Source organism: Gorilla gorilla, chromosome 3 (assembly GCF_029281585.2).
Source record: "Gorilla gorilla gorilla isolate KB3781 chromosome 3, NHGRI_mGorGor1-v2.1_pri, whole genome shotgun sequence".
Lineage (NCBI taxonomy): Eukaryota > Metazoa > Chordata > Mammalia > Primates > Hominidae > Gorilla > Gorilla gorilla.
In genome coordinates, this window is record NC_073227.2 from 70,862,069 (window position 1) to 70,885,700 (window position 23,632).

Below are 23,632 nucleotides of genomic sequence, written 5' to 3' on the forward strand. Positions count from 1 at the left end.
GGAAGTATTAGATTAAATAAAACTTATGATTTGAATGCAGTTTTTCTTATTGGCATTTTCATAAAAACATGTTTGTCAAATGTATGATTTGTAAAATTTTCTTTAGTAATAAACTGAGCTGAAAAATTATTGCCCAAATTAACTGTATATTGTTGGTAACCTGGGAGATATTTGTTACCATCTATGTTGATAGAAGTACATGCTGTGTCATGTCTAAATTAACATTGTATTAAACTACTTGTGTAATTAAATGGATTGTTTAAAAAATGCATATTTTTCATTTCATCAGAGTATCTAGAAACAAATCTGAAAAGAAACGTAGAGATCAATTTAATGTTCTCATTAAAGAACTGGGATCCATGCTTCCTGGTAATGCTAGAAAGATGGACAAATCTACTGTTCTGCAGAAAAGCATTGATTTTTTACGAAAACATAAAGGTAAATTTTTAACTCTGTAAAATGGAACAGACTCTCAAAGCATTAGTTAGAATCTTGGCAGAGATGCTTAAGATTGGATGCTTCCTTGGCTTTTTTAAGAGAGAGAAATCAATCGCATTTTAAAAGGTTTCCTAATATGTTCATTCTTTCATTCAACAAACATTTATTCCATGCCTACTACATGCTAAATCCTCATGATGCAGGGTAACAGTCCTGGATTTGAAGTTAAGTCAAGCCAGGGCAGACAGACATGTAAGCACATAATTACAAATGTGAGTAGTGCTTGTAAACTGTTTGCAGCAAAAACACAGGAAAGAGTATGTCAAGGAGACTTTTAAAATAGTTGATTTTTCAACTGAGTCTTTTAGATTAAGGAAGACAGCATGTCACACAAAGGGAATATGTGCAAAAGCAGAGAGGCAGGGAGACTTCATTGTCACTGAAGCATGTTTGTGTTGGAAAATTATGGGTGTATTTGAAAGAAAGGAAAAGGCTAGATAGTATAAAGTTCTTACGTGTCATTTTAAAAGGTTTCAATGTATATCTAGTAAATCAACACTATAAAATAAAGTATTTGTTAATAGAAGAAAATCATCTTGACAAATGAGTCATGGAAAGAAAATTTAAAGAATATTAAGTATTTTGGTAACAGATAATAGATTTTAAAAAAACCTGTAAAAGGAAATTTCCTTTTTCAAATGCAAATGAAACTGTAAAACTCAGGACAGTTAGTAATTAGTGCCTCTGTTTTACTTCTGCCTAGCTCAGTTGGTAATGCCTTACAGGACTGGTTTATGCTCCACCACTCGTTGAAAGTGTTTTTGTTAATTTCACTAATGACATTACCTTCCTATCCCTCAATAAAGCAATAGCTTTTTCTTATACCGCATCTTCTTCTGCATCTGTACAGCACTGGAAATTTTTATCCCTCCTCCCTTAGCTTCCCTTATATTGTACTTTCTCCTCCCCTTTTCTAACTGAAACTAACTTCTTTCCTCTCTTTCTACCCTCTAAATGTGACATTCCTAAGTCTTATCCTTGTTCTCTTGCTTTCTGTACACTCTTTCTCTTGCTTATCTCATTCCATAGCTTCAGCTATTGTGTCTCTATTAAACTACCAGATTTCTATTTTTAGATGCAAACATTTTAGCCATGTATTTCCAGATAACTTCTAGATCTTTCTTTTGCATGTCCTCAAACTCAGTGCATCTAAAATTGAATTTATTTTCATTTTGTCAAGTTACCTCTTTCTCTTAACTTGCCTTTTTTCATTTTTATACCACCATCCTTTTAGTCACCTAAGACTTAAACCTGAAAAAATTTTAGGATTTTTTTTCAGCTTCCTTAGCACCGTATCACAGTTGCCAAATTCTGTTGATTCTTTTGTAAATGTGTCAATATTTATTGCCACCACTATTATCACATTTTACCTCTACAGATAGTATCTCACTAACCTCAGTGCCTATTGTTAAATGGCACACTCATTGAAACCAGTCCAAAGATACTAGGAGTTTAATAAATGGTTGTTGAATGAAATGAAATGCATATATTTCCCCCTGACAATAGAGGATGAATTGTGGCATTAAGTAATTTTTTTTTTTAAAATCAGATACATAATTCTCACAGAAACAGTATTTCTGTTAAGGTAAAAGGATTTTATATACGTATCATCCTAAAATAGGCCTATGTTTAATGAAACTTGATTGGATTTGTTTGTGGATTTAAATCCTTTTCCCAAATGTATATAATTGATGTGAATTTGAAAAACACAATTGTATTCCGCACATTTAGTAGCTCTGCGCTTCTTAGTTACTCTTCATATTCCACTATAGGCATTTCTAATATGCTAACTTTTGATGAGGGACAGTATGCTGTATTTCTCTATCTGATGATAAAATCAGAATTTAGTTTATATTTCTTACTACAAATTAGAGTATATTTTGTAGAATATAGTCTATGGCATAGATTTTTATTCTGCCTGCTTGTTTTAATATGTCTACATTAAAAAATAGAAAAACATTTGTTACTAGGTTTCATCATTTATGAATAGCTTTTTCATAACTAAATCTATTAGAAGTATGTAGTGAAATAAAATGGTAATAATTGTGACAAACATATGTCCCACAGCAGGGATCTCCAAATTTTTCACCAGCTCTCTACTGTTGTACAAGGAGGACACTAAGAAAAATCACTGTGGGAATATTACTGCAGTAAAGTTTTTGCATAAAATATTAATTTAGTCTCTTTGATTAATTAAGATAGAGCACTTAAGGTTGGGAAGAAGCTTTTTGCCCAGCAGTAGGCAGGCCTAAGGCATTCTTTGTTGAAAGCAAACCTAGTGACCTCTTTGGCCTTTTTCAGCTAATTTGCCTAGTGCTGCTCTAGACATTGCTATTTGAATGGCAAGGGAAGGAAAAGGAAAAAAAGAATTTCTTCAAAATTCTTGGAGCAAAAATCTTCTTTGGTCATTGTGTCAAATAGGAAGCAATCTCAGGCCCATCTGCAACATAACTATCAGAGCACCAAGAGAAAAACCGAAGAGACTGGTATTACCAAGAGACCAAATCCAAGGAGATAACTTGCCATGTTATCTCAAATATTTCATCATACCAAAACCTGGACCTCTTGATATCTACCCAATAAATGTTAATGCCTATGGTTGTCATCTTTAATTAGAATGGGAAGAGACAAGACAACTTGTAGGGCTTTTGTACTCCTCCGGTGGTTGGGGTATGCCACTAATATGTCAATCTGTTTACAGAAATCACTGCACAGTCAGATGCTAGTGAAATTCGACAGGACTGGAAACCTACATTCCTTAGTAATGAAGAGTTTACACAATTAATGTTAGAGGTATGTCCAGATTTAATTTTTGAAAGTTTTATTTTCCTCAAAAAAGAAATCACAGGGTGACTTAATATCCAGGTGTACCTTGGCGATATTGCGAGTTGAGTTCCAGACCACTGCAATAAAGCTAATATTTCAATAAAATGAGTCACATGAATTGTTTTGTTTCCCTGTAGTCTATTAGGTGTGTAATAACATTATATAAAAAATACTGATCATACCTAAATTTAAAAATACTTCATTGCTAAAAAATGCTAACAATCATCTGAGCCTTCAGCGAGTCTTAATCTTTTTGCTGGTGGAAGGTATTGCCTCAGTGTCAGTGGCTACTAACTGATTAGGGTGGTGGTTGCTGAAGGTTGGGGTGGCTACGGCAATTTCTTAAAATGAGTCAGCAATGAAGTTTGCCACATCGATTCACTCTTCCTTTCAAGATTTCTCTGTAACGTGCAGTGCTGTTTGATAGCATTTTACCCAGAGTAGAACTTCTTTCAAAATTACAGTCAGTACTCTCAAACCCTGCTGCTGCTCTATCCACTAAATTTATGTAATATTCTGTATCCTTTGCTGTCATGTCAACAGTATTCACATCTTCTTCAGGAGTAGAGTCGATCTCAAGAAATCACTTTGTTTACTCATCAGTGGAGCAACTCCTCATCAGTTCGGGTTTATTAGCAGATTGCAGCAATCAGTCACATCTTCAGACTCCACTTTTAATTCTAATTCTCTTGCCGTTTCTACCACATCTGCAGTTACTTCCTTCACTGACACCTTGAACCCCTCAAAGTTATCCACAAGGGTTAGAATCAACTTCTTCTTAACTCTTGGTAATGTTGATATTTTGACCTTCTCCCATGAATCAGAAATCTTCTCATGCCATCTAGAAGGGTGAATTCTTTCCAGAAGGTTTTCAGTTGACTTTGCCCAGATCCATCACACGAATCAGTATCTATGGGAGCTGTAGCCTTATGAAGTGTATTTCTTAAATAAGACTTGAAAGTCAAAATTATTCCTTGACCCATGGGCTGCAGAATGGGTGTTGTGTTAGCAGGCATGAAAACAACATTAATCTCCTTGTACAACTCCATCAGCATTCTTGGGCTACCAAGTACATTGTCAGCGAACAATAGTATTTTGAAAGAAATCTATTTTTCTGACCAGTAGGTCTCAACAGTGGGCTTTAAATATTCAGTAAGCCATGTTGTCAACAGATGTGCTGTCATCAGATGTCCTGTCATCCAGAGTTTGTTGCTCTATTTATAGGGCATACTTCTTAAGGGCTTTGGGACTTTCAGAATGGCAAATGAACATTGGCTTCAACTTAAAAGTCACCAGCTGCATTTGCCCCTGACAAGAGAGTTAGCTTGTCTTTTGAAGCTTTGAAGCCAGCTTTGGCTTCTCTTTTCTAACTATGAAAGTTCTAGATGGCATCTTCTCCCAATAGAAGGCTGTTTCATCTGCACTGAAACTCTGGTATCTAGTGTAGCGACCTTCATCAATGATCTTACCCAGGTCTCCCGGATCACTTGCTCTAGCTTCTACATCAGCACTTGCTGCTTCACCTTGCACTTTTATGTTATGGAGATGGCCTCTTTCCTTATACCTCATGAACCTACCTCTGTTCTCTTCGAACTTGTCTTCTGTAGTTTCCTTAACTCTCTCTGCCTTCACAGAATTGAAGAGCATTAAGGCCTCTGGATTAGGCTTTGGCTTAAGGGGATGTTGTGGCTGGTTTGATCTTCTGTACAGACCACTCAAACTTTCTCCATATCAGGAATAAGGCTGTTTTCACTTTCTTATCATACATGTGTTCACTAAAACTTTTCTTTTTCATTCACAACTTTGCTACTTGTTTGGTTTCAAGAGGTCTAGCTTTTGGCCTGTCTCAGTTTTCGACATGCCTTCCTCACTAAGCTTAATCACATCTAGCTTTTGATTTAAAGTCAGAGATAAGGGACTCTTCCTTTCACTTGAATACTTAAAGGCCATTGTAGAGTTATTAATTGGCCTAATTTCAGTATTGTTGTATGTCTCAGGGAAAGGGGAGCTCCAAGGAGAGGGAGAGGGATGGGGGAATGGCCAGTGAGTTGGTGGAGCAGTCAGAGCACACACAACATTTAAATTCGCCACCTTATGTGGGTGAATCACCATTACAGATATAATAATAATGGAAAAAGTTTGAAATATTGCAAGAATTACCAAAATGTGACACAAGAGACACAAGTGAACACATACTATTAAAAAAAATGATGCTGATAGACTTGCTTGACCCAGGGTTGCTACAAACCTTCACTTTGTGAAAAAACAAAAAGCAAAACAAAACCCAGTAACTGAAGTTCAATAAAGCGAAGCACAATAAAACAAGGTATGCCTGTATAAATAGATTATGGCCACGTCTCAAGTCTGAAGCAAGGTAGAGTATTTTGCAAATTGAGTTATTTTTCTGTTTGTATTTTAGATGGGACAATTAATTGTGTGATTAATTCTTTATGTATTCAGCAGAAATGTTACCATACGAAAATTTGTTAGAGTATAAATATATTATAAACATTTAAACCTGTACTTTAAATCAGAAAAATAAGTGAATAATTTTTATATATTAACTCACTGAATCCTTACAATACTCTTATGAAGTAAACACTAGTATCTGTGTGTCATAATAGCTGGTATTATGAAGTAGACAATAGTATCTGTTTCTTGCTTTCAGATGGGGAAATTGAGGAACACTTGTCTTCTTTTTTTTTTTTTTTTTTTTTTTTTTTTTTTTGGAGACGGAGTCTTACTTAGTCGCCCAGGCTGGAGTGCAGTGGCACAATCTGCCCACTGCAACCTCTGCCTCCCAGATTCAAGTGATTCTTCCGCTTTAGCCTCCCAAGTAACTGGGATTACAGACATGTGTCACCACACCGAGCTAATTTTTTTTATTTTTAGTAGAGACGAGCTTTCACCATGTTGGTCAGGCTGGTCTCAAACTCAACCTCAGGTGATCCACCAACCTTGGCCTCCCAAAGTGCTGGGATTACAGGTGTGAGCCTGGCGAACAGTTGTCTACTTTTGACCCTATTATGAAATAATAATACTGGCATTATTGTACTAAAGGGTTTAAAAAAATAATTCATGAGTTTGCTCGAATGACAAGATTTCTACTTCTATGTTAGCGAAGACTGGGTTTGTTTGAGCCATTCTAGAAGATAGGCATCTACTCAAAATAGGTTCTTTGTGATATCCAGATCTCTTTCCCAAAAGAAGGGGACAAGGGGGAGGGTACCATTTTCTATATATTCGTCAATTACATACAGTTAGGAAAGATTACTCTAATTCCCAGCTCTATAAATTATATACTGCAAGTATTTTTACTTGTGCTACACTAGTGCTGCAGATACAAGGATTAATAAGATAATACATGGTTCCTATCAGAGGTCACTATCCTTTTTGAGAGCCATTTAAGTAAACAAGAAATTAGAATTTAGTGTATTGACCATTTTAATAGAAGAATCCCTTTTATAGTATCTTTTCTGCTGTGTATCTTCTACTTCACTGGGTCTTCCTTTCCCTTAGACTACAAATATACTTGCTCTTTTTTCAAATGCCTTCTCTTGATACTTCACCCCCTTAGAACTGTTTGCCTTTTTCTTCCCTTCTAAAGTTCATGAATGAGTGACTTGTAATAGCCTTCTGATTTTGTACTCATTTTTAAACTCATTGTAGTCCGACTTGCCTTCCTGTTAACATAACTTTTTGAAAATCACCAAAATTCATTTCTCATTTTCTTATTCTTTATCTCATTTTATACCAAACCATTCCTCTCCTCTTCACTTTGTCGTTCTCTCTTCCATTGATTCCTTGATGACAGTGTATTCTGTCTTCTCTATCATTTTCTTTTTTGTAATTTCAATTTTTATTACTGTTTTGAGACAGGGTCTCACTCTGTTGCTCAGGCTGGAGTGCAGTGACATGATCGTGGCTCATTGCAGCCTCAACTTCCTGGGCTCAAGTGATTTCGCCTCAGCCTCCCAAGCAGCTGGGACCATAGGCATGTGCCACCACACCTGGCTAATTTTTTAATTTTTTTTCAGAGACAAGGTTTCGCCATGTTGCTCAGGCTGGTCTCAAACTCCTGGGTTCAAGTGATCTTCCCGCCTTGGCTTCCCAAATTGCTACCATCACAGGCGTAAGCCACTGCACGCAGCCTTCTCTGTCATTTTCTCCGGCCTTTTTCTCTTCCTCATCCCTTATATGTAGATAATTCTTCCAGGATTTGTCTTTTGTAGATCTCATTTCTTCAGCTGTCACTTCTGTGCCTAGGATTCTCAAATGAAAATACATTGTAGTGTATAAAATACAAAATTGCATTTTTATTAAGTCTTGTACCCCCTGCTCTGACTTCTCTTCTGAAATCGAACTTCACATGTCTCAATGCTTGCTCGAAGTACTTTTCTTTATTCCTAATACTACTGATTTCATTCAGATTCCCATTAACTTCCTTAATTATTCCAAAAGCCACTATGATTTTCCTAACTGAATTTTCTTTTACACCCTGCTTCCACACTACTCTTATTGAAGCACAGCCCCCTGCCCTAAAATCTTCTGTTGGCTTACCATTGTATACGGAATAAAATTCTTATGTCTTAACCTTATATTCAAAGCCTTTTATGATATGAACTCAGCCTAATTTTTCACCTTAATTTCCTGCTACTCCCTTTTACTTTATTCTTCATATATCTCCTTAAACTTCAGATGTACACCTCTGTGTTAACATATCCATGATAATAACAAAGTGTTCCTTTGTGTGCCTACAAAACATTGTTGATGTCTTGTGTGCTTTGGAGACATTAGCATCTTCAAATAAGCCATAATACTGTATATACATGGTTGGATCATGTAATATACCTAGTGATGAAGGTAGAACATTGTCTCTATCTTTTAGAGACCAGTTGTCCAATAGATGGCCAGAGAGAGACTTTTTTTCTCCAGAAGCATTTAAAAATGAACAAAGATACATACCAAGGTATTGTAAAGGGGGAAAGCTAGTATTATATTTTGACAGAACTTTGGATATTTCCATATTAAATCCTTCGTCATTTATCTCAGATTTTTATTTCTGTCCTGCAAAATACTTTTTTCTTTTCATTTAACATATCATTATGTTTAATTTCAGGCTCTTGATGGTTTTTTTTTAGCAATCATGACAGATGGAAGCATAATATATGTGTCTGAGAGTGTAACTTCATTACTTGAACATTTACCAGTAAGTATAAAGATCCTACAATCTACTTCGTATTAAAATGCCTATTTTAAATATTCTAAAGCACTGGGAAGTGGACTTTGAGAGCAGTGTACAACAGTCGTTAAAGGGGTAGGAATCAGAGCTCTAAGTATGTCTTTGTTTTAGCATGTGTTTTCTCAGCTCAGTCATAACTAATCTGTAGTAACTTAATATTCAACTATAGTTATGCGTCACTAAATAACAGGAATATGTTCTGAGGCACTTTTGTCACTGTGTGAACATCATAGAGTATACTTATAAAAACCTCGATGTGTAACCTACTACGCACTTAGGCTATGTGGTATATATAGCCTGTTGCTCTTAGACTACAATCTGTACAGCATGCCGCTGTACTGAATACTACTATAGGCAGTTGTAACACAGTATTTATATGTTTAAAAATACCTAAACATAGAAAAGGTACAATAAAAAATACAGTCTCAAAGGTAAAAAATGGTATACCTGTATAGGGCACTCACCATGAATGAAACTTGCAGGACTGGAAGTTGCTTTGGGTGAGTCAGTGAGTGAGTGATAAGTGAATGTGAAGGACTAAGACAGTACTGTACACCTTTATAGACTTTATAAACACTGTACACTTAGGCTACTTTATATAAAAATGTTTTCTTCAATAATAAATTAGCCTTAGCTTATTATAACTTTTTTACTGTGTAAACTTAAAATTTTTTTTTAACTTTTTTACTCTTGTAGTAACACTTAGCTTAATACTTTGGGAAGCCAAGGCTGGCAGATTGCTTGAGCTCAGGCGTTTGAGACCAGCCTGGGCAACATGGTGAAACCCTGTCTTTAAAAAAACGTAAAAATTAGCCAAGTGTCGTGGTATGCACCTGTGGTCCCAGTTAATCCGGAGGCTGTAGTAGGAGGATTGCATTGAGCCTAGGAGGCCAAGGCTACAGTGGGCCGTGATGGTGCCACTGCACTCCAGCCTGGGTGACAGAGCAAGACCCTGCCTCAGAAACACAAATATATCATACAGCTGTACAAAAATATTTCCTTTCTTTATGTCTTTATTTCAAAAGCTTTTTTCTATTAAAAATTTTTTTTTTTAACTTTTTAAACATTTGTAAAACTAAGACACAAACATACACACATTAGCCTAGGCCTACGCGGGGTCAGGATCATCAACGTCACTGTCCTCCACCTCCACATCTTGTCCCATTGGAGGGTCTTCAGGAGAAACAATAGGCATGGAGTCATCTCCTGTAATAACAGTGCCCTTTTGAAGTACCTCCTAAAGGACCAGCCTGAGGCTGTTTTAGAGTTAACTTAAAAATACATATATATAAGTCTGGGTGTGGTGGCTAACGCCTGTAATCCCTGCACTTTTGGGAGGCCGAGGCATGCAGATCACCTGAGGTTGAGAGTTTGAGACCAGCCTGACCAACATGGAGAGACCCTGTCTCTACTAAAAACACAAAATTAGCCGGGCGTGGTGGCACATGCCTATAGAATCGCTTGAACCTGGGAGGCAGAGGTTGCGGTGAGCCGAGATTGAGCCATTGCACTCCAGCCTGGGCAACAAGAGCGAAACTCCATCTCAAAAAAAAAAAAAGATGTAAATAGAGAATACTCTAAATCATTAAAAGTATAGTAAATACATAAACTAGTAAGATGATTGTTTATTATCATGTACATGTGTACTGTATATAATTTTATGTGCTAAACTTTTATATGATTGGTGGCACAGTAGGTTTGTTTACACAAGCATCACCACAAACACAAGTGCAAAGGATGACTAATGCATTGATCTATGACATTACAACAGATATGACATCACTAGACAGTAGGAATGTTTCAGCTCCACTGTAATCTTAGGGCCACCGGTGGTCATATATGCAGTCCATTGTTGACCGAAACATTGTTATGCAGTGCAAGGTCTTACCACTTTATCTGACCCCTCTTCTTCCTGTCTTCTTTATTCTAATGCTAACTTTTTAGCGTTTCCATTTTAATCAGCATGTTGAAAATGTTAAATCACTGAGAATGTCTTGAGAATAACTAAATTTCTGCTGAGATACTTGTTGCAATTAGGGCAACTTGTAAGTAGTTTTCTCAATAGAATTACTTACAAAAAACACTCTAAAAATAGTAGATACAGAACTGTTTATGCTATGTGACTTTGAACTGATAATGTCATATTGGCCATATTTTAATTCATTATCTATATGACCAGAAGGGTAGAGAAGTAGAAAAGTGTATTTTGTTTCATTAGGATGGTGAATACCTGGTTTATGTGCTTACTTTTTTTCTAATGTGTATTTATTAATATCTGCTCTGTGCCAGACACCATGCTAGGTGCTGTGCCACGGCTGATAGGCTTTTGGGGGGAATTTTCAGTTTTTAATATATAATGATGTTATTGAAGATGGAGCTCATGGTATAAATATTCTAAAGTTACTTATAAACTACTCTTATAATGCCTGTCTCTGGGTGCAGTGGCTCACACCTTTAATGCTAATGTTTTCAGAGGCTGTGGTGGGAGGATTGCTTGAGGCCAGGAATTCAAGACCAGCCTGGGCAGCACAGTGAAGCATCCTGTCTCTACAAAAAAATTAAAAAAATAGCTTATCTCTATAACAGGGTGAAGTAATTCTGCTTGTAAGTGTCTCTTTCAAGAGATACTGAACAGTGGTATTTCTCTCCCTCTGATTACTCTGATACTTCATACCTTATAAAGAGAACGAATGGATTTTAGCACTTAAAAGTCCAGGCTCTCAAGGGGGCATTTTTTAAAGTTGAAAGCCATGCAGTACATAATTTGCTAATTTCTTTGGTTCATACAGAAAATAACTTTGACTTTACTGCTCTTCTGGGGCTTTGTTTTTAGTAAGCTCAAATAGTAGGATAAGCCCAACATTTAAAAACACGTTTGAGAGTAAAACATGAGATTATTAGCAACGCATAAGTAAACTAGCATAGGCAGAAAAAAGGACAGACTGATTAACTGAGTTTTCTGGACAACTTAAAAAAATTTGTTTTCATAGCAAGAAAACCTAGGGAAAGAATCCCATTATAGGATTAAGATAATGTTTAAGTAATTTAAAATAAGTATAATTATATGCTTTTAAACCATATATAACTGTATTAGGTTTTGTCATGTTTACAGAAACTATATAATCTAGTCATAGAGCATCATTTACAATGTGTTCACACTTTCTCAAAGCCTGCTTCTTGGCACTTGCTTGAATTCCATTCAAAATTCGATGCCCTTCATCTCTGTTCTACTGTTACCTTGTATGTACTACTGTCATGATACAGAGAATTATAATTTTCTGTTTATTTGGATAGTTATGGTAGTTGTAGCTTCTTAAAGGCAGGAACTTTATCTCTGCATCCAGAGGAGCTAGCTAGTTTCTTGGAGAATCACTCAGTGATTATTTGTTGAATGTATGAAAATGAGTGTGCTACTTGATTTGGCTGTTTTAAAAAAATCCTTTTCTAATCTTTAGTGAGTTTAATTGCCCTTTGAAATAGACAACATGTGATAGATCTCATTGGAATTGAAGTGTTTGATTAACACTTCCCTCAATAAAAACCCTGTCACCTTCCCATTTTCTTCTGGACATTTTAAAAAATATTTTTAATTTTAGAACCATTTTTAGATGTACAGAAAAATGGACAAGGTAGTACAGAGAATTCCCATATGCCCTATACCCAGTTTCCTCTGTTATTAACATCTTCTAGATTTTAAAAAATTGTTTGTGTCATCCAGTCACTAAATGGTAACGTTGACCTAGTGTAGAAAAAAACAAAGGCTACTGATTTATGTCATATAAGTAAATCAGCAGAACTTATATTTCCTTTTCATGAAACGAGTAAGGGAGATACAAAGATCCAAGTAGTTACCATTTTCTTTTCTTACTTTTGATTGTGTTTAAGAACTGAGTGTATGTATGGTCACATAAAGTATGGTCAGCCTTATTTAGAGATTTTAAGTGTAGTGGTTAATGGAAAGTTTGACACCTATTAAAGTGGCAGGAGAGGCAGAATTGTTGGGGCAGGCATTGCTTGTGATCATACTACTCTTGATACAGGCATTCATTTTCTTTTCTCTATGAATATGAAACATCCTATGAAGTTATAGATGAAAAAACAAGGATAAGATAGGTCACATCATAATTTACCAAATAGTAGTAGAAGAAATTGTTAGTAACAAATAATAGTAGAAAACTATAATCATTCTCAAAAATGAAAATTTTAGTTCCTATTAATATTTCAAGTCGGTGGCATGTTTTTCTATTAAGACGATGTATTAGTCTGTTGTCACACTGCTATAAAGGACTCCCCAAGACTGGGTAGTTTATAAAGGAAAGAGGTTTAATTGACTCACAGTTTGGCATGGCTGGGGAGGCCTCAGGAAACTTACAGTCATGGCGGAAGGGGAAGCAAACACGTCCCTCTTCACATGGCGGCAGGAAGCAGAAGTGCTGAGCAAAAAGGGGAAAAGCCCCTTACAAAACCATCAGAACTTGGGAAAACTCACTCACTATCACGAGAACATCAGCATGGAGGTAACTTCTCCCATGATTCAATCACCTCCCACTCAGCCCCTCCCATGACACATGGGGATTATGGGAACAACAAGATGAGATTTGGGCGGGGACACAGCCAAACCATATCAGATTATTTTTTGCATCAATATCATATACTATATTTTGATTCTTTATTTTGTCAGTAGAAGGCAACTTTCTAGCATTTGTGTTATTCAGGCCTGACTATTTATTTATTGTTATTATTTTTTGAGACAGAGTCTTATTCTGTCACCCAGGCTTGAGTGTAGTGGTAGGGTATCAGCTCACTGCAGCCTCTGCCTCCTGGATTCAAGCGATTCTCCTGCTTCAGCCTCCTGAGTAGCTGTGATTATAGGTGCACACCACCATGCCTAGCTAATTTTTGTGTTTTTCGTAGAGACAAGGTTTCTCCATGTTAGCCAGGCTGGTCTTGAACTGATGACCTCAGACAGTCCGCCTGCCTCAGCCTCCCAAAGTGCTGGGATTACAGGCATGACCACTGCACCCAGCCATGCCTGAATTTTTAGTTCACTCCTTTAGTTGTAGAGGCTTTTCAGACTTCCAGAAAAATCCTTTATTGAAATACAGGTATATTTTTGGTGTGGTTATCCCTTAAGCCATTATCAAGTACCTCCTTAGTCTAAAATCATTTATTTTACTAATAACTGTTAAACACAAGGCACGGTGTTAATGTGCCCTGATTGGAAGTGAGAAAGATAAAGGTGTAAGAGATAGGCCCCTTTTATTCAGCTATAGGGCAACAGGACATAGACATTAAAATATAGTCATCCTTTGGTATCCATGGTGGAATTGGTTGGTTCCAGGACCCGCTGCAGATACCAAAATCCATGGATCATCAAGCCGCATAGATAAAATGGTGTTGTATTTACATGTAACTTACACACATCTTCCCATTTACATACATTAAATCATTTCTAGATTATTTATAATAACTAATACAATGTAAATATGTGTTATACTATAGTGTTTAGGGAATGATTAGAAAAATGCACGTATTCAGTACAGACAAAACCATCTGTTTTTTGTTTGTTTTTCCAGAATAGTTTTGATCCATGGTTGGCTGAATTCTGCTAAATGGGAAATGAATAATACAAGTAATAAATAATAAAATAATTTTATTTTTAATGTGGATTATGGTGTTAAGGGAATGCTTTCTTGAAAGAAGTAATTTGAACTGGTCTTTGAAAGGGGAAAGATACAGATATGTAGAGAGGGGGGAAGGTCATCTCACTTCATGGCTGGAGAAAAGACAGAAGAAATGATGGGAATGTGTGGCCTATATGAAGAATAGTATTAGGTTGGTGCAAAAGTGATTGCGGTTTTTGTTATTAAAAGTATGGCACCAACCTAATACAACACCCCTTTCTCCCCTCTCGCCATTCTTACTGCCTCTGTTTGTTGTTGTTGTTTTTTTTGTTTTTAAGCAGTGGAGCTCTTCAAACAAAATCTTCACAGATGCATAAAATAAAAACAAAAAGTATAACTGCTTTAGTTTAATGCAGGGGCAGGACCCTGGGCCCTGCTTCTCAGCTCCTTTTTACTTCCCCACCCTCTAGTCCTACCTTTACAGGCCTTGAGATACTGTCTCAGCATCCCTAGGATTCCACAGAGCAGTTTGAAACGCAGGAAACCAGGTAGAATGCGTAGTAGCAAATGTAAAGTCATGGAAGTTTTGTTATCAGTGGTACTTAAGTATAGGAACTATCTTATTCATCTTTGATTCCACAGCCGTGGCACATTGTAGCCAACCTGATGTTTGTCAAATTGCTATTGATTAATCACGATTAAAGCTGTGTATTAACAAGAATTCTAATGCTTAACATATTAGTTGTCCTTTTGAGGGGGGATAACTAAACACAAGGCTTTTGTACAATGGGATGCAGGATAAATGCCAGGAAAAGATGAAATAAAGGACACATTGGACAATTGAAATCACACCAAAACAAAATCTCCTCTTTATTTAGCTTGTGCATAGTCCTTTATAGTAGGATATACCACCATTGTTTACCATAGGTTTGAGTATATGGTAAGGCTGTGACTTGTCGCCAGAGATTTTTCTTATTAACTCTCTTGGTCCCGTTGTATTTTGAAATGTTCAGAACATTTTGGTGAAACACAGCTTTGCAAATAATTTATCAGGCTTTCAAGGTCATATTGGTCATGGATTGGATGACGTTAGTATCATCTCAATCTTGTTTTTTGAGATTTGGTCTATAACTTGACATTTGTTGGTTTTCACAGATAATTGAAAGTTAACTGCTGTGTTTAATAGCGATTATGTACTTTTAAAGCAATTGTCTCTTGAATCATTAAAGTTATTTTACTTTTAACAATTTTCTTTTCAGTCTGATCTTGTGGATCAAAGTATATTTAATTTTATCCCAGAAGGGGAACATTCAGAGGTTTATAAAATACTCTCTACTCATCTGCTGGAAAGTGATTCATTAACCCCAGAATATTTAAAATGTAAGTAGTAGCTGTTAAGCAAAAAAGTCAAATGTTATATTCAGTAGCACTATCCTTTTGCAAGTTTATGAAAAATACAGACTTCTTTAAATACAGCATTACTCCATATGCCCTATTAGGTCCTTTTTCAATATTAAAATATATATAAAATGAAATTGTGACCATATTAAAAATCTGTAATCTATTTCAGTGTATATTGAAATCCCATCTTATTTGTTATAATAAATCCTGGACTCCCATTATGCCATAAAGCTGTATTTTATGCAAAAGTGAGACCTGGCAATATATTGTTATTAATTTATAAATAAAACTTTACTGTATTTAATAAGGGAAAATTAAACATTCTAATTTTCACCATTGTTAACCAATTGGACACTCAAACTGGAAAAAATTTCTATGTTTCTTTTAAAATTATTAAATATAAAGATAAATTATCTACTTTATTAAACAATTAAACAGTCATTTGTTAGATGTATCTAATTTGCTAGGTACTTGTGCTGTATCATAAAAATATCAACAATGGTGAAAATAGTTCTCACCATCAAGATACACAACATATTATGGTAGAATCAGACATTTCTACTAGGTCCATTGACAAATTTATTTGACCAGAGTACCTCATTTTCTTCATATATTACCCTGTATAAAATCCAGAATTGTTACAGCAGTACATTTCGCCATTAGCTATTAGATACCTTCTTTAATCACCTTTTTCATTATTTTTAAATGTGTCTCATCTGCTAATACTGACATTATCTTAAAGATTCTTTGTATTTGAATCCTCAAATTCTGTAGCATACTGTCTAAAAATTGAGATACACACACACACACACACACACACACACACACAAATTTGTGTGTATCTATAACTTTGGTAAGAGTGGATGGCCTTTCAGTGAGAGTTGAGAAAAACTAGACTTGGAGAATTCATTTCAAGCCTTGTTTTAAAACCAAGTTTATATGACATTGACCATTAGGCCACTCTAGTCTGGTACTTAGAAAGATTTAGGCTGTATATAATAGATACCTACAATTAGTATTTGAAGCCATGGATGGAATGGATTGCTTGAGGTAAATACATAGAACAAGGAGAGAAAAATTAGAAAGGTGGAAGCCAGCCAGGCCCGGTAGCTCATGCCTGTAATCCCAGCACTTTGGGAGGCTGAGGTGGGCAGACCACTTGAGGCTAGGAGTTTGAGACCAGCCTGGCCAACATGGCGAAACCCCATCTCTACCAAAAATTAGCTGAGCATGGTGGTGCATGCCTGTAGTCCCAGCTACTTGGGAGACTAAGGTAGGAGAATTGCTTGAACCCCGGAGGCTGAGTTTGCAATGAGTCAGGATCACACCACTGCATTCCAGCCTGGGCGATAGAGCGAGACTCTGTCTCAAAAAAAAAAAAAAAAAAAGAAAGGTGGAACCCTTTGGAGATAGCAATAGGAAGACAAAGGAGAAGGCGTTTGCTTTGAAGACCCTACTAAGAATAAAGTCGGCTGGAGAACTAAATAAAAGCCTTTGGCAGAAAGAGCTTAGGCTTCTGCTTCCAAGAACAGAAATGAAAATGGCAAGAATACTTAAGAAAAGTCTTAATTAAATGGCTTGCTGATCTCCTAGTTAAACAAGTGATATACAAAAGAGTTCTTGCCCCAGAAAAAAGAAAGTTTCATGCCAAAAGAATAAACACAAGTTAAAACACAGAGAAAATTGCTTAGAAAATCCGGTAGGTCATTTTGGCCATAATGAAGTTGAGGTTGTACAGGTGGTAAAATTTGTGTCTAGAGAAAGAATAAGGACAGAATTATAAAGGGGCTAAGGAATTTGAGTTTTATTTTTTACAGAGTAGAGAGCCAGTGAAGGAGATTTGGGTAGTTTTGTTATCTGCAAAAAAAGGAAAAACAAAATCAGGTAAATAGTGGAAAGTTCATTTGGAGAAGGCTAGGAAGAAGACTTGCAGCGGTGGGTTGCCTACCCCAGGCTTACCTGGCTTCTGCTTCATAAAGAGACCCTGAGTCTGAGAGCTGAATAAGAGCCCTGGATTTCTCATCATAGTGGCTCAATTCAGGCTGTGCTCACCTGACCTGCAGATTTCCTACTATACAAATCAAGTGATAGCTTTATGGAGTTACTCCTCAGTTTCATTCCTAGGGTTCAGTTAAACACAACCAGAGATCTTATGGATCAGACCATTCTGATGATCAAGCTGGCCATCCTGCCTGGTACAGTAACTATGACTACTTTTCCTGTAACAGCTGTTCTGCCTCATGGAGGTCCAGGTCTTCATTGCAGTGAAAGCATCTTTTACCAGCATCTCTGGCCTAGAAAGAGCAGCAGTACCTTGCTTATAAAAGTTGCTGCCACTTTCGTCATCTGGTTTGGGAGATAAAAAAAATCACTCAGGTAGAAAATTTTGAAAAGGACCAGACTGGAGACAAAAAGGAAAACCATATAATCCTAGCAATAAAAGTAAGGATGGGCTGAGCACAGTTGTTCACGCCTATAATCTCAGCACTTTGGGAGGCCAAGGCAGGCAGATCGCTTGAGCCCAGGAGTTCAAGACCAGCATGGGCAACATGGTGAAACACCGTCTATACAATAAAGAGAAATAGAAAAATTGGCTGGGGTGTGGTGGCAGATGTCTGTAGTTCCTGCTATTCAAGAGGCTGAGCTGGAGGATCACTTGAGCCCAGGAGGCAGAGGTTGCAGTGAGCTGAGATCATGTCACTGTAGTCCAGGCTGGGTGACAGAGTGAGACTTTGTCTCAAAAAAAAAAGGAGAGGAAAGTATATGACTGTTAAGTGTGTAAACTCAATAGGACTTGATGTGGTAGGCTCAGGTGACCAAGTGACTAAGAATCATCAGTGGGGAAGGTTGAAGATAGATAGATTTTGAACTGATGAGGTTAGATGATAAAGCCATGTATGATGATAACAACCGAAGAATATAAGCTTGAAGTAGTGAGCAAAGAAAGGTGTTACTAGTTCTTGAGTGCGGAAATAATACCATGAAAGTAATTACAAGTCTAAGAGTAATAGACAAGACTGAATCAGAGTGGCAGAATGTGGAGGCATAATGAATACATATTTCGGTTACCTAGATGCAAGGTAATTTGCAACTGCACTAAATTGGCAGGCTTCCTTGGTGAAATAAGTAGCAGGTCTTGGTGACAGATTAGGTTTGGGACTTGTGATGGGAAGAGAAGAGACCAAATTGATATGGTTTCTAACTTGGGAAATAAGCATACATAGACGAAGGGAGCTTAAAAGAAAGATAAATTCACTTTCAAATATTTTTAATTTAAGTTACTGATGGGACAATCAAGTTCGAATGTCCTGAAAGCAAATGATAGGTAACTTTGTCTCACGTAAAATGCTAGAGTTGGAGAGAGAGATTTAGGATCAGAAGAACCTTTGTGAAAACCCCTAGTATGAAAATGGATTAGCAGAAGAGATAGGAATAGTCAGTAAGGTAGGAAGGTAAGTTTATGCTGTGGGAATGACAAAGGATGACTTTTAAGAAGTGGAAATGAAAAACCATTGAATTTAACAATATAAATGTTAGTAATCTTGAGAAGAATAATTGCTGCAGAGGTGTAAGTCAGTGTGTGAAGTTAAGGGAAATGAATATATGGAAGATGGAGCCCATAATGAAAAGGAAGGAGATCTATAATACCAAATAATTAGCGAAACTCCTTTGTTTCAGATGGAAGACGTGAGCAAATTTAAAAGTAGATAGTAAGGACCCTTGGCCAGGTGCAGTGGCTCTCGCCTATAATCCCACCACTTTGGGAGGTTGAGGCAGGAGGATCACTTGAGCCTAGAAGCTTGCAACCAGCCTGGGCAACATAGTGAGACCCCATTTCTACAAAAAATTAAAAATTAGCCAGGCATGGTGGCTCACACCTGTAGTCTTGGGTACTTGGGAGGCTGAGGCAGGGGGCTTACTTGAGCCCAGGAGTTCAATGCCACAGTGAGCAGTGATCATGCCACTGCACTCCAGCCTGGGTGACAAATCAAGACCCTGTCTCAAAAAAAAGAAGAAAGTAAGGACCCAAAGGTGTAGATGCTAAAGGAATAAGGAACAGTGATGTGGGCCGGGTCCTAGAGAAAATAGGAAAGACTATAAATGGTAGAGATGGAAGAATTAGCTTTAGAATGTGAAGCAAAACTTTCCTTTGAAAGTGAGTAAAGAATGACAAGGATGAGTAGATAAAAATAGGGAAACATTAAGTTGTTTGCACCAGAAAATCTATTTTTTCTATTAAAGACAAAGTGATATCCTCTCCTGAAGGTACTCTACTTTTATGAACTAAATGTCATTGACGACTTCTGTTGGGGAAAATAATGGTTGTAAACTTACACAACTTTTATGATCTTATTTTGTGTGGTATATCAATCATTGTTTTATATCACAAATATGTGATTTTTAAAATCTCTTTATTTCAGCAAAAAATCAGTTAGAATTCTGTTGTCATATGCTGCGAGGAACAATAGACCCAAAGGAGCCATCTACCTATGAATATGTAAAATTTATAGGAAATTTCAAATCTTTAAACAGTGGTGAGTTAAAATGCTTCTCTCACAATGTGTTTTAACTTGTTATTTTTCTATGCTCTTAAAGACATAGATGTTTGAATATCAGTAACAATTAGGTTTTGCTGGCATAACTGATGATACATATTTCCCTATTGTTTTAGTATCCTCTTCAGCACACAATGGTTTTGAAGGAACTATACAACGCACACATAGGCCATCTTATGAAGATAGAGTTTGTTTTGTAGCTACTGTCAGGTTAGCTACACCTCAGTTCATCAAGGTATGTTTTTAATTTTATTTCCCAAAGGGGATTTCAGTTCATATGCTGAGAACTGCCTGAAACTTCCTGCAGACATTGAGGTGGAATGGCTATGAGTCATTAAATATGCATGATAATATTTTTGAAACGACGAGTTATCAAGACACTCATTAAATTGTATAACTAATTTTTTAGTATATATCCTTTGCAGTTAACCAGTGATTATTATATATCAATATTGCCCTACTTTTGTGGAAGATTTTAGGATCCTTTTGTGTGTTGTTCACTATCTCTATTAAAAGGGAAAGTCCAAAAATCTAGGTTTTTGGAATCTTTATTTTTAGAAGGTCACTTTTAAATTTTTATTTGAAATGTACAAGTGGCTCTTTGCCACATATAACTTACCTTTTCAAATGTAAAATTAGGTATTTTATTTTTATTTCCTGGACCCAACAAACAGATGACAAGTAGGGAAGTGGGAAAGTGAAAGAGTTCAACCACTAGAAACTGACTGGAAAGAGGCAGCCAGGCTAAGATTTAAAATTTCGGCGGGGCCAGGCAAGGTGACTCATGCCTGTAATCCCAGCACTTTGGGAGAGCAAGGCGAGAGGATTGCCTGAGCCCAGTAGTTTGAGACCAGCCTGGGCAACATGACAAGACCCCATCTCTACAAAAAATACAAAAAATTAGCCAGGCATGGTGTTACACACCTGTGGTCTCAGTTACTCAGGAGGCTGAGGCGGGAGGATCATTTGAGCCCAGGAGGTCGAGGCTGCAGTGAACTGTGTTTGCATTTTATTTTGAGACAGAGTCTGACTCTGTCTCAAATAAATTTGGGGGGACATCATAGTATAGGACAAAGTACTGAATTAATAGAAGATCTTAAGCCAGTCTTGCTTGGTTTGTTTTGATCTTATGAAATAATAGTTGTTAACATTTGAGTGCTTACTACATGCTGTGTATTTTATATGCATTATCTCATTAATTCTTATGACAACCCTATAAGTTAGATGCCATTACGATCCCTCATTTTACATTATAAGGAAACAGAGGCTTAGGGAAGTTAAGTTACTTGCCCAAAGTCTCAGCTATTAGTGATGAAACTGGGACTTGATTCTATTAATTAATAATTGTTTTTTTCTCAAAGCCCAAGCTCTCAACTGTTACAGAGTGCTGCAGGTCATTCAGGGACACAGAGGCAGGATGGAATACATTGTTTAGTATGACTAGAGTCTAGGGTTAGTGTGTGGAGGGGAAGAGATAGTGGGAGGTAAGGCTAGAAAAGTAATCAGAAACCAGAAATAAAATTTGTTTCTTTCTTGTTTATTTCTCCATGCTGAAGAGAGTTTAGCACAAGGAACCACTGAAGGTTTTTTAGCAGGGAAGTCGTATAATATTTGAGTATTGGTAAGGTAATTGTGGCCCTAGAAGAGAAGATGAGTTGAAGGACAGGGAGACTGGTGAACACTGTAGCAAATCAGTGATGGCAGGGGTCTAAACCAATGCACTCAAGATGGATGAGATAGAATTGATTTTTAAAATACTTAGATGAAATGGAAAAGATTTAGTAATGGCCACTTAGATGATGAAAGGTAAAAATGAAAGAGTATGTTTTTTTAACTATCAGATTTCTAGACACTGGCCACTACGCATGTATAGAATAATATGGAAAATTGTGTGACTGGGTGTGAGGAGTAAAGCAATTCGTTTATTTTAGGACATATTGAATTTGAGATGTATGAGGACATTCAGATATTTGGAAATATGGAACTGTAATTCAGGAGAGAGGTCTGAATTTTGAATAAGCGTTTATAGGCATGTGTGAATGGAAAATGTGTAGAGTGAGAAGTACCCACCCAAAAGCTTGCATCTAAAGGTTATTTATTACCACATTCTTTAGTACTGGAAAATTAAAATATATTAACTTGTTTAGAAGGGCCTGCATTTTGGCTTATGCCTAGAATCCCAGCACTTTGGGAGGCTGTGGTGGGCAGGTTGCTTGAGCCCAGGAGTTGAAGACCAGCCTAGACAACATAGACCCCCACCTCTACAGATAAAAATGCAAAAATTAGCCAGGCGTGGTGGTGCATCCCTATAGTCCCAGCTACTTGGGAAGCTGAGGGAGGAGGATCGCTTGAGCCTAGGATCAGTTGAGGCTGCAGTGAACTGAGATCACACCACTGTACTTCAGGCTGAGTGACAGAGTGAGACCCTGTGTCAAACAAAGAAATAGGTAAATATATACATACATAGAAACAACTAACTTGTTTAGGAAAAGTTATCTAGTAATGACTGTTTATTTATTTATTTGTTTATTTAATCTCCACCTCCTGGGTTCAAGTGATTCTGCTGCCTCAGCCTGCCGAATAGCTGGGATTACAGGTGCCCGCCACCGTGCCCTGCTATTTTTTGTATTTTTAGTAGAAATCGGGTTTCACCATGTTGGCCAGGCTGGTCTCAAACTCCCGACCTAAGTGATTTGCCCACCTCCGCCTCCCAAAGTGCTGGGATTACAGGTGTGAGCCACTGCACCTGGCCATGACTTATTTTTATATGTAGCAATATTTAATATTCTTAAGGACACAAAGTATTTATAAATTTTAATTATTTATTTGTAGGAAATGTGCACTGTTGAAGAACCCAATGAAGAGTTTACATCTAGACATAGTTTAGAATGGAAGTTTCTGTTTCTAGATCACAGGTAATTCCATTTTTAAATTCCATGAAAAGGTAATAGTCATGTTATATAATTCTTGAAATTAATGGATCAAGGGCAAACTTTTTTTTAAATTAGGACTTTGAAACCTGTTCCCGTTTTTTGAAAAATAAAGCCCCCCCCCCCAATTTTATTTCTAGTTGAAATATTTCTTATTATGGAAAAACTTATAATAATGATTGTTTTCTGTGTAATTTAGGGCACCACCCATAATAGGGTATTTGCCATTTGAAGTTCTGGGAACATCAGGCTATGATTACTATCATGTGGATGACCTAGAAAATTTGGCAAAATGTCATGAGCACTGTAAGTAGATTTTAACATTTCTGGTGATAATAACGGTTTTTATAAGCAGAAGTCCTGTCCTGAAATGATAGGTAGTAAGACACAGATTTATAATCATTTTCGTATTTTTGAAATATGCTAAAAGATTTTGGTTTATGTATATAACCAATGTAGTAGGAATCATAGATCAAGTTTAAATTAAACTTGTTCCTATTTTTATAATAAGTAGAATTTTATAATATTGCATCTAATACACCTTGTTCTGAAGCA

At 36.7% G+C, this 23,632-nt stretch overlaps 1 protein-coding gene across 14 annotated transcripts in view; it reads left to right on the plus strand.

Moving 5' to 3' along the window:
- The window catches only part of CLOCK (clock circadian regulator), a 119,276-nt gene that overhangs the window by 68,164 nt on the left and 27,480 nt on the right, over positions 1-23,632 (plus strand). For all 14 annotated transcript variants that reach the window (XM_019025458.4, XM_055385065.2, XM_055385061.2 and 11 more), the window contains 8 exons: positions 290-438; positions 3,200-3,291; positions 8,444-8,533; positions 15,450-15,570; positions 20,013-20,126; positions 20,264-20,382; positions 22,980-23,062; positions 23,277-23,383. In XM_019025458.4, the coding sequence (XP_018881003.4) occupies positions 290-438; positions 3,200-3,291; positions 8,444-8,533; positions 15,450-15,570; positions 20,013-20,126; positions 20,264-20,382; positions 22,980-23,062; positions 23,277-23,383 (875 nt within the window). The remainder of the gene's footprint in view (positions 1-289; positions 439-3,199; positions 3,292-8,443; positions 8,534-15,449; positions 15,571-20,012; positions 20,127-20,263; positions 20,383-22,979; positions 23,063-23,276; positions 23,384-23,632) is intronic.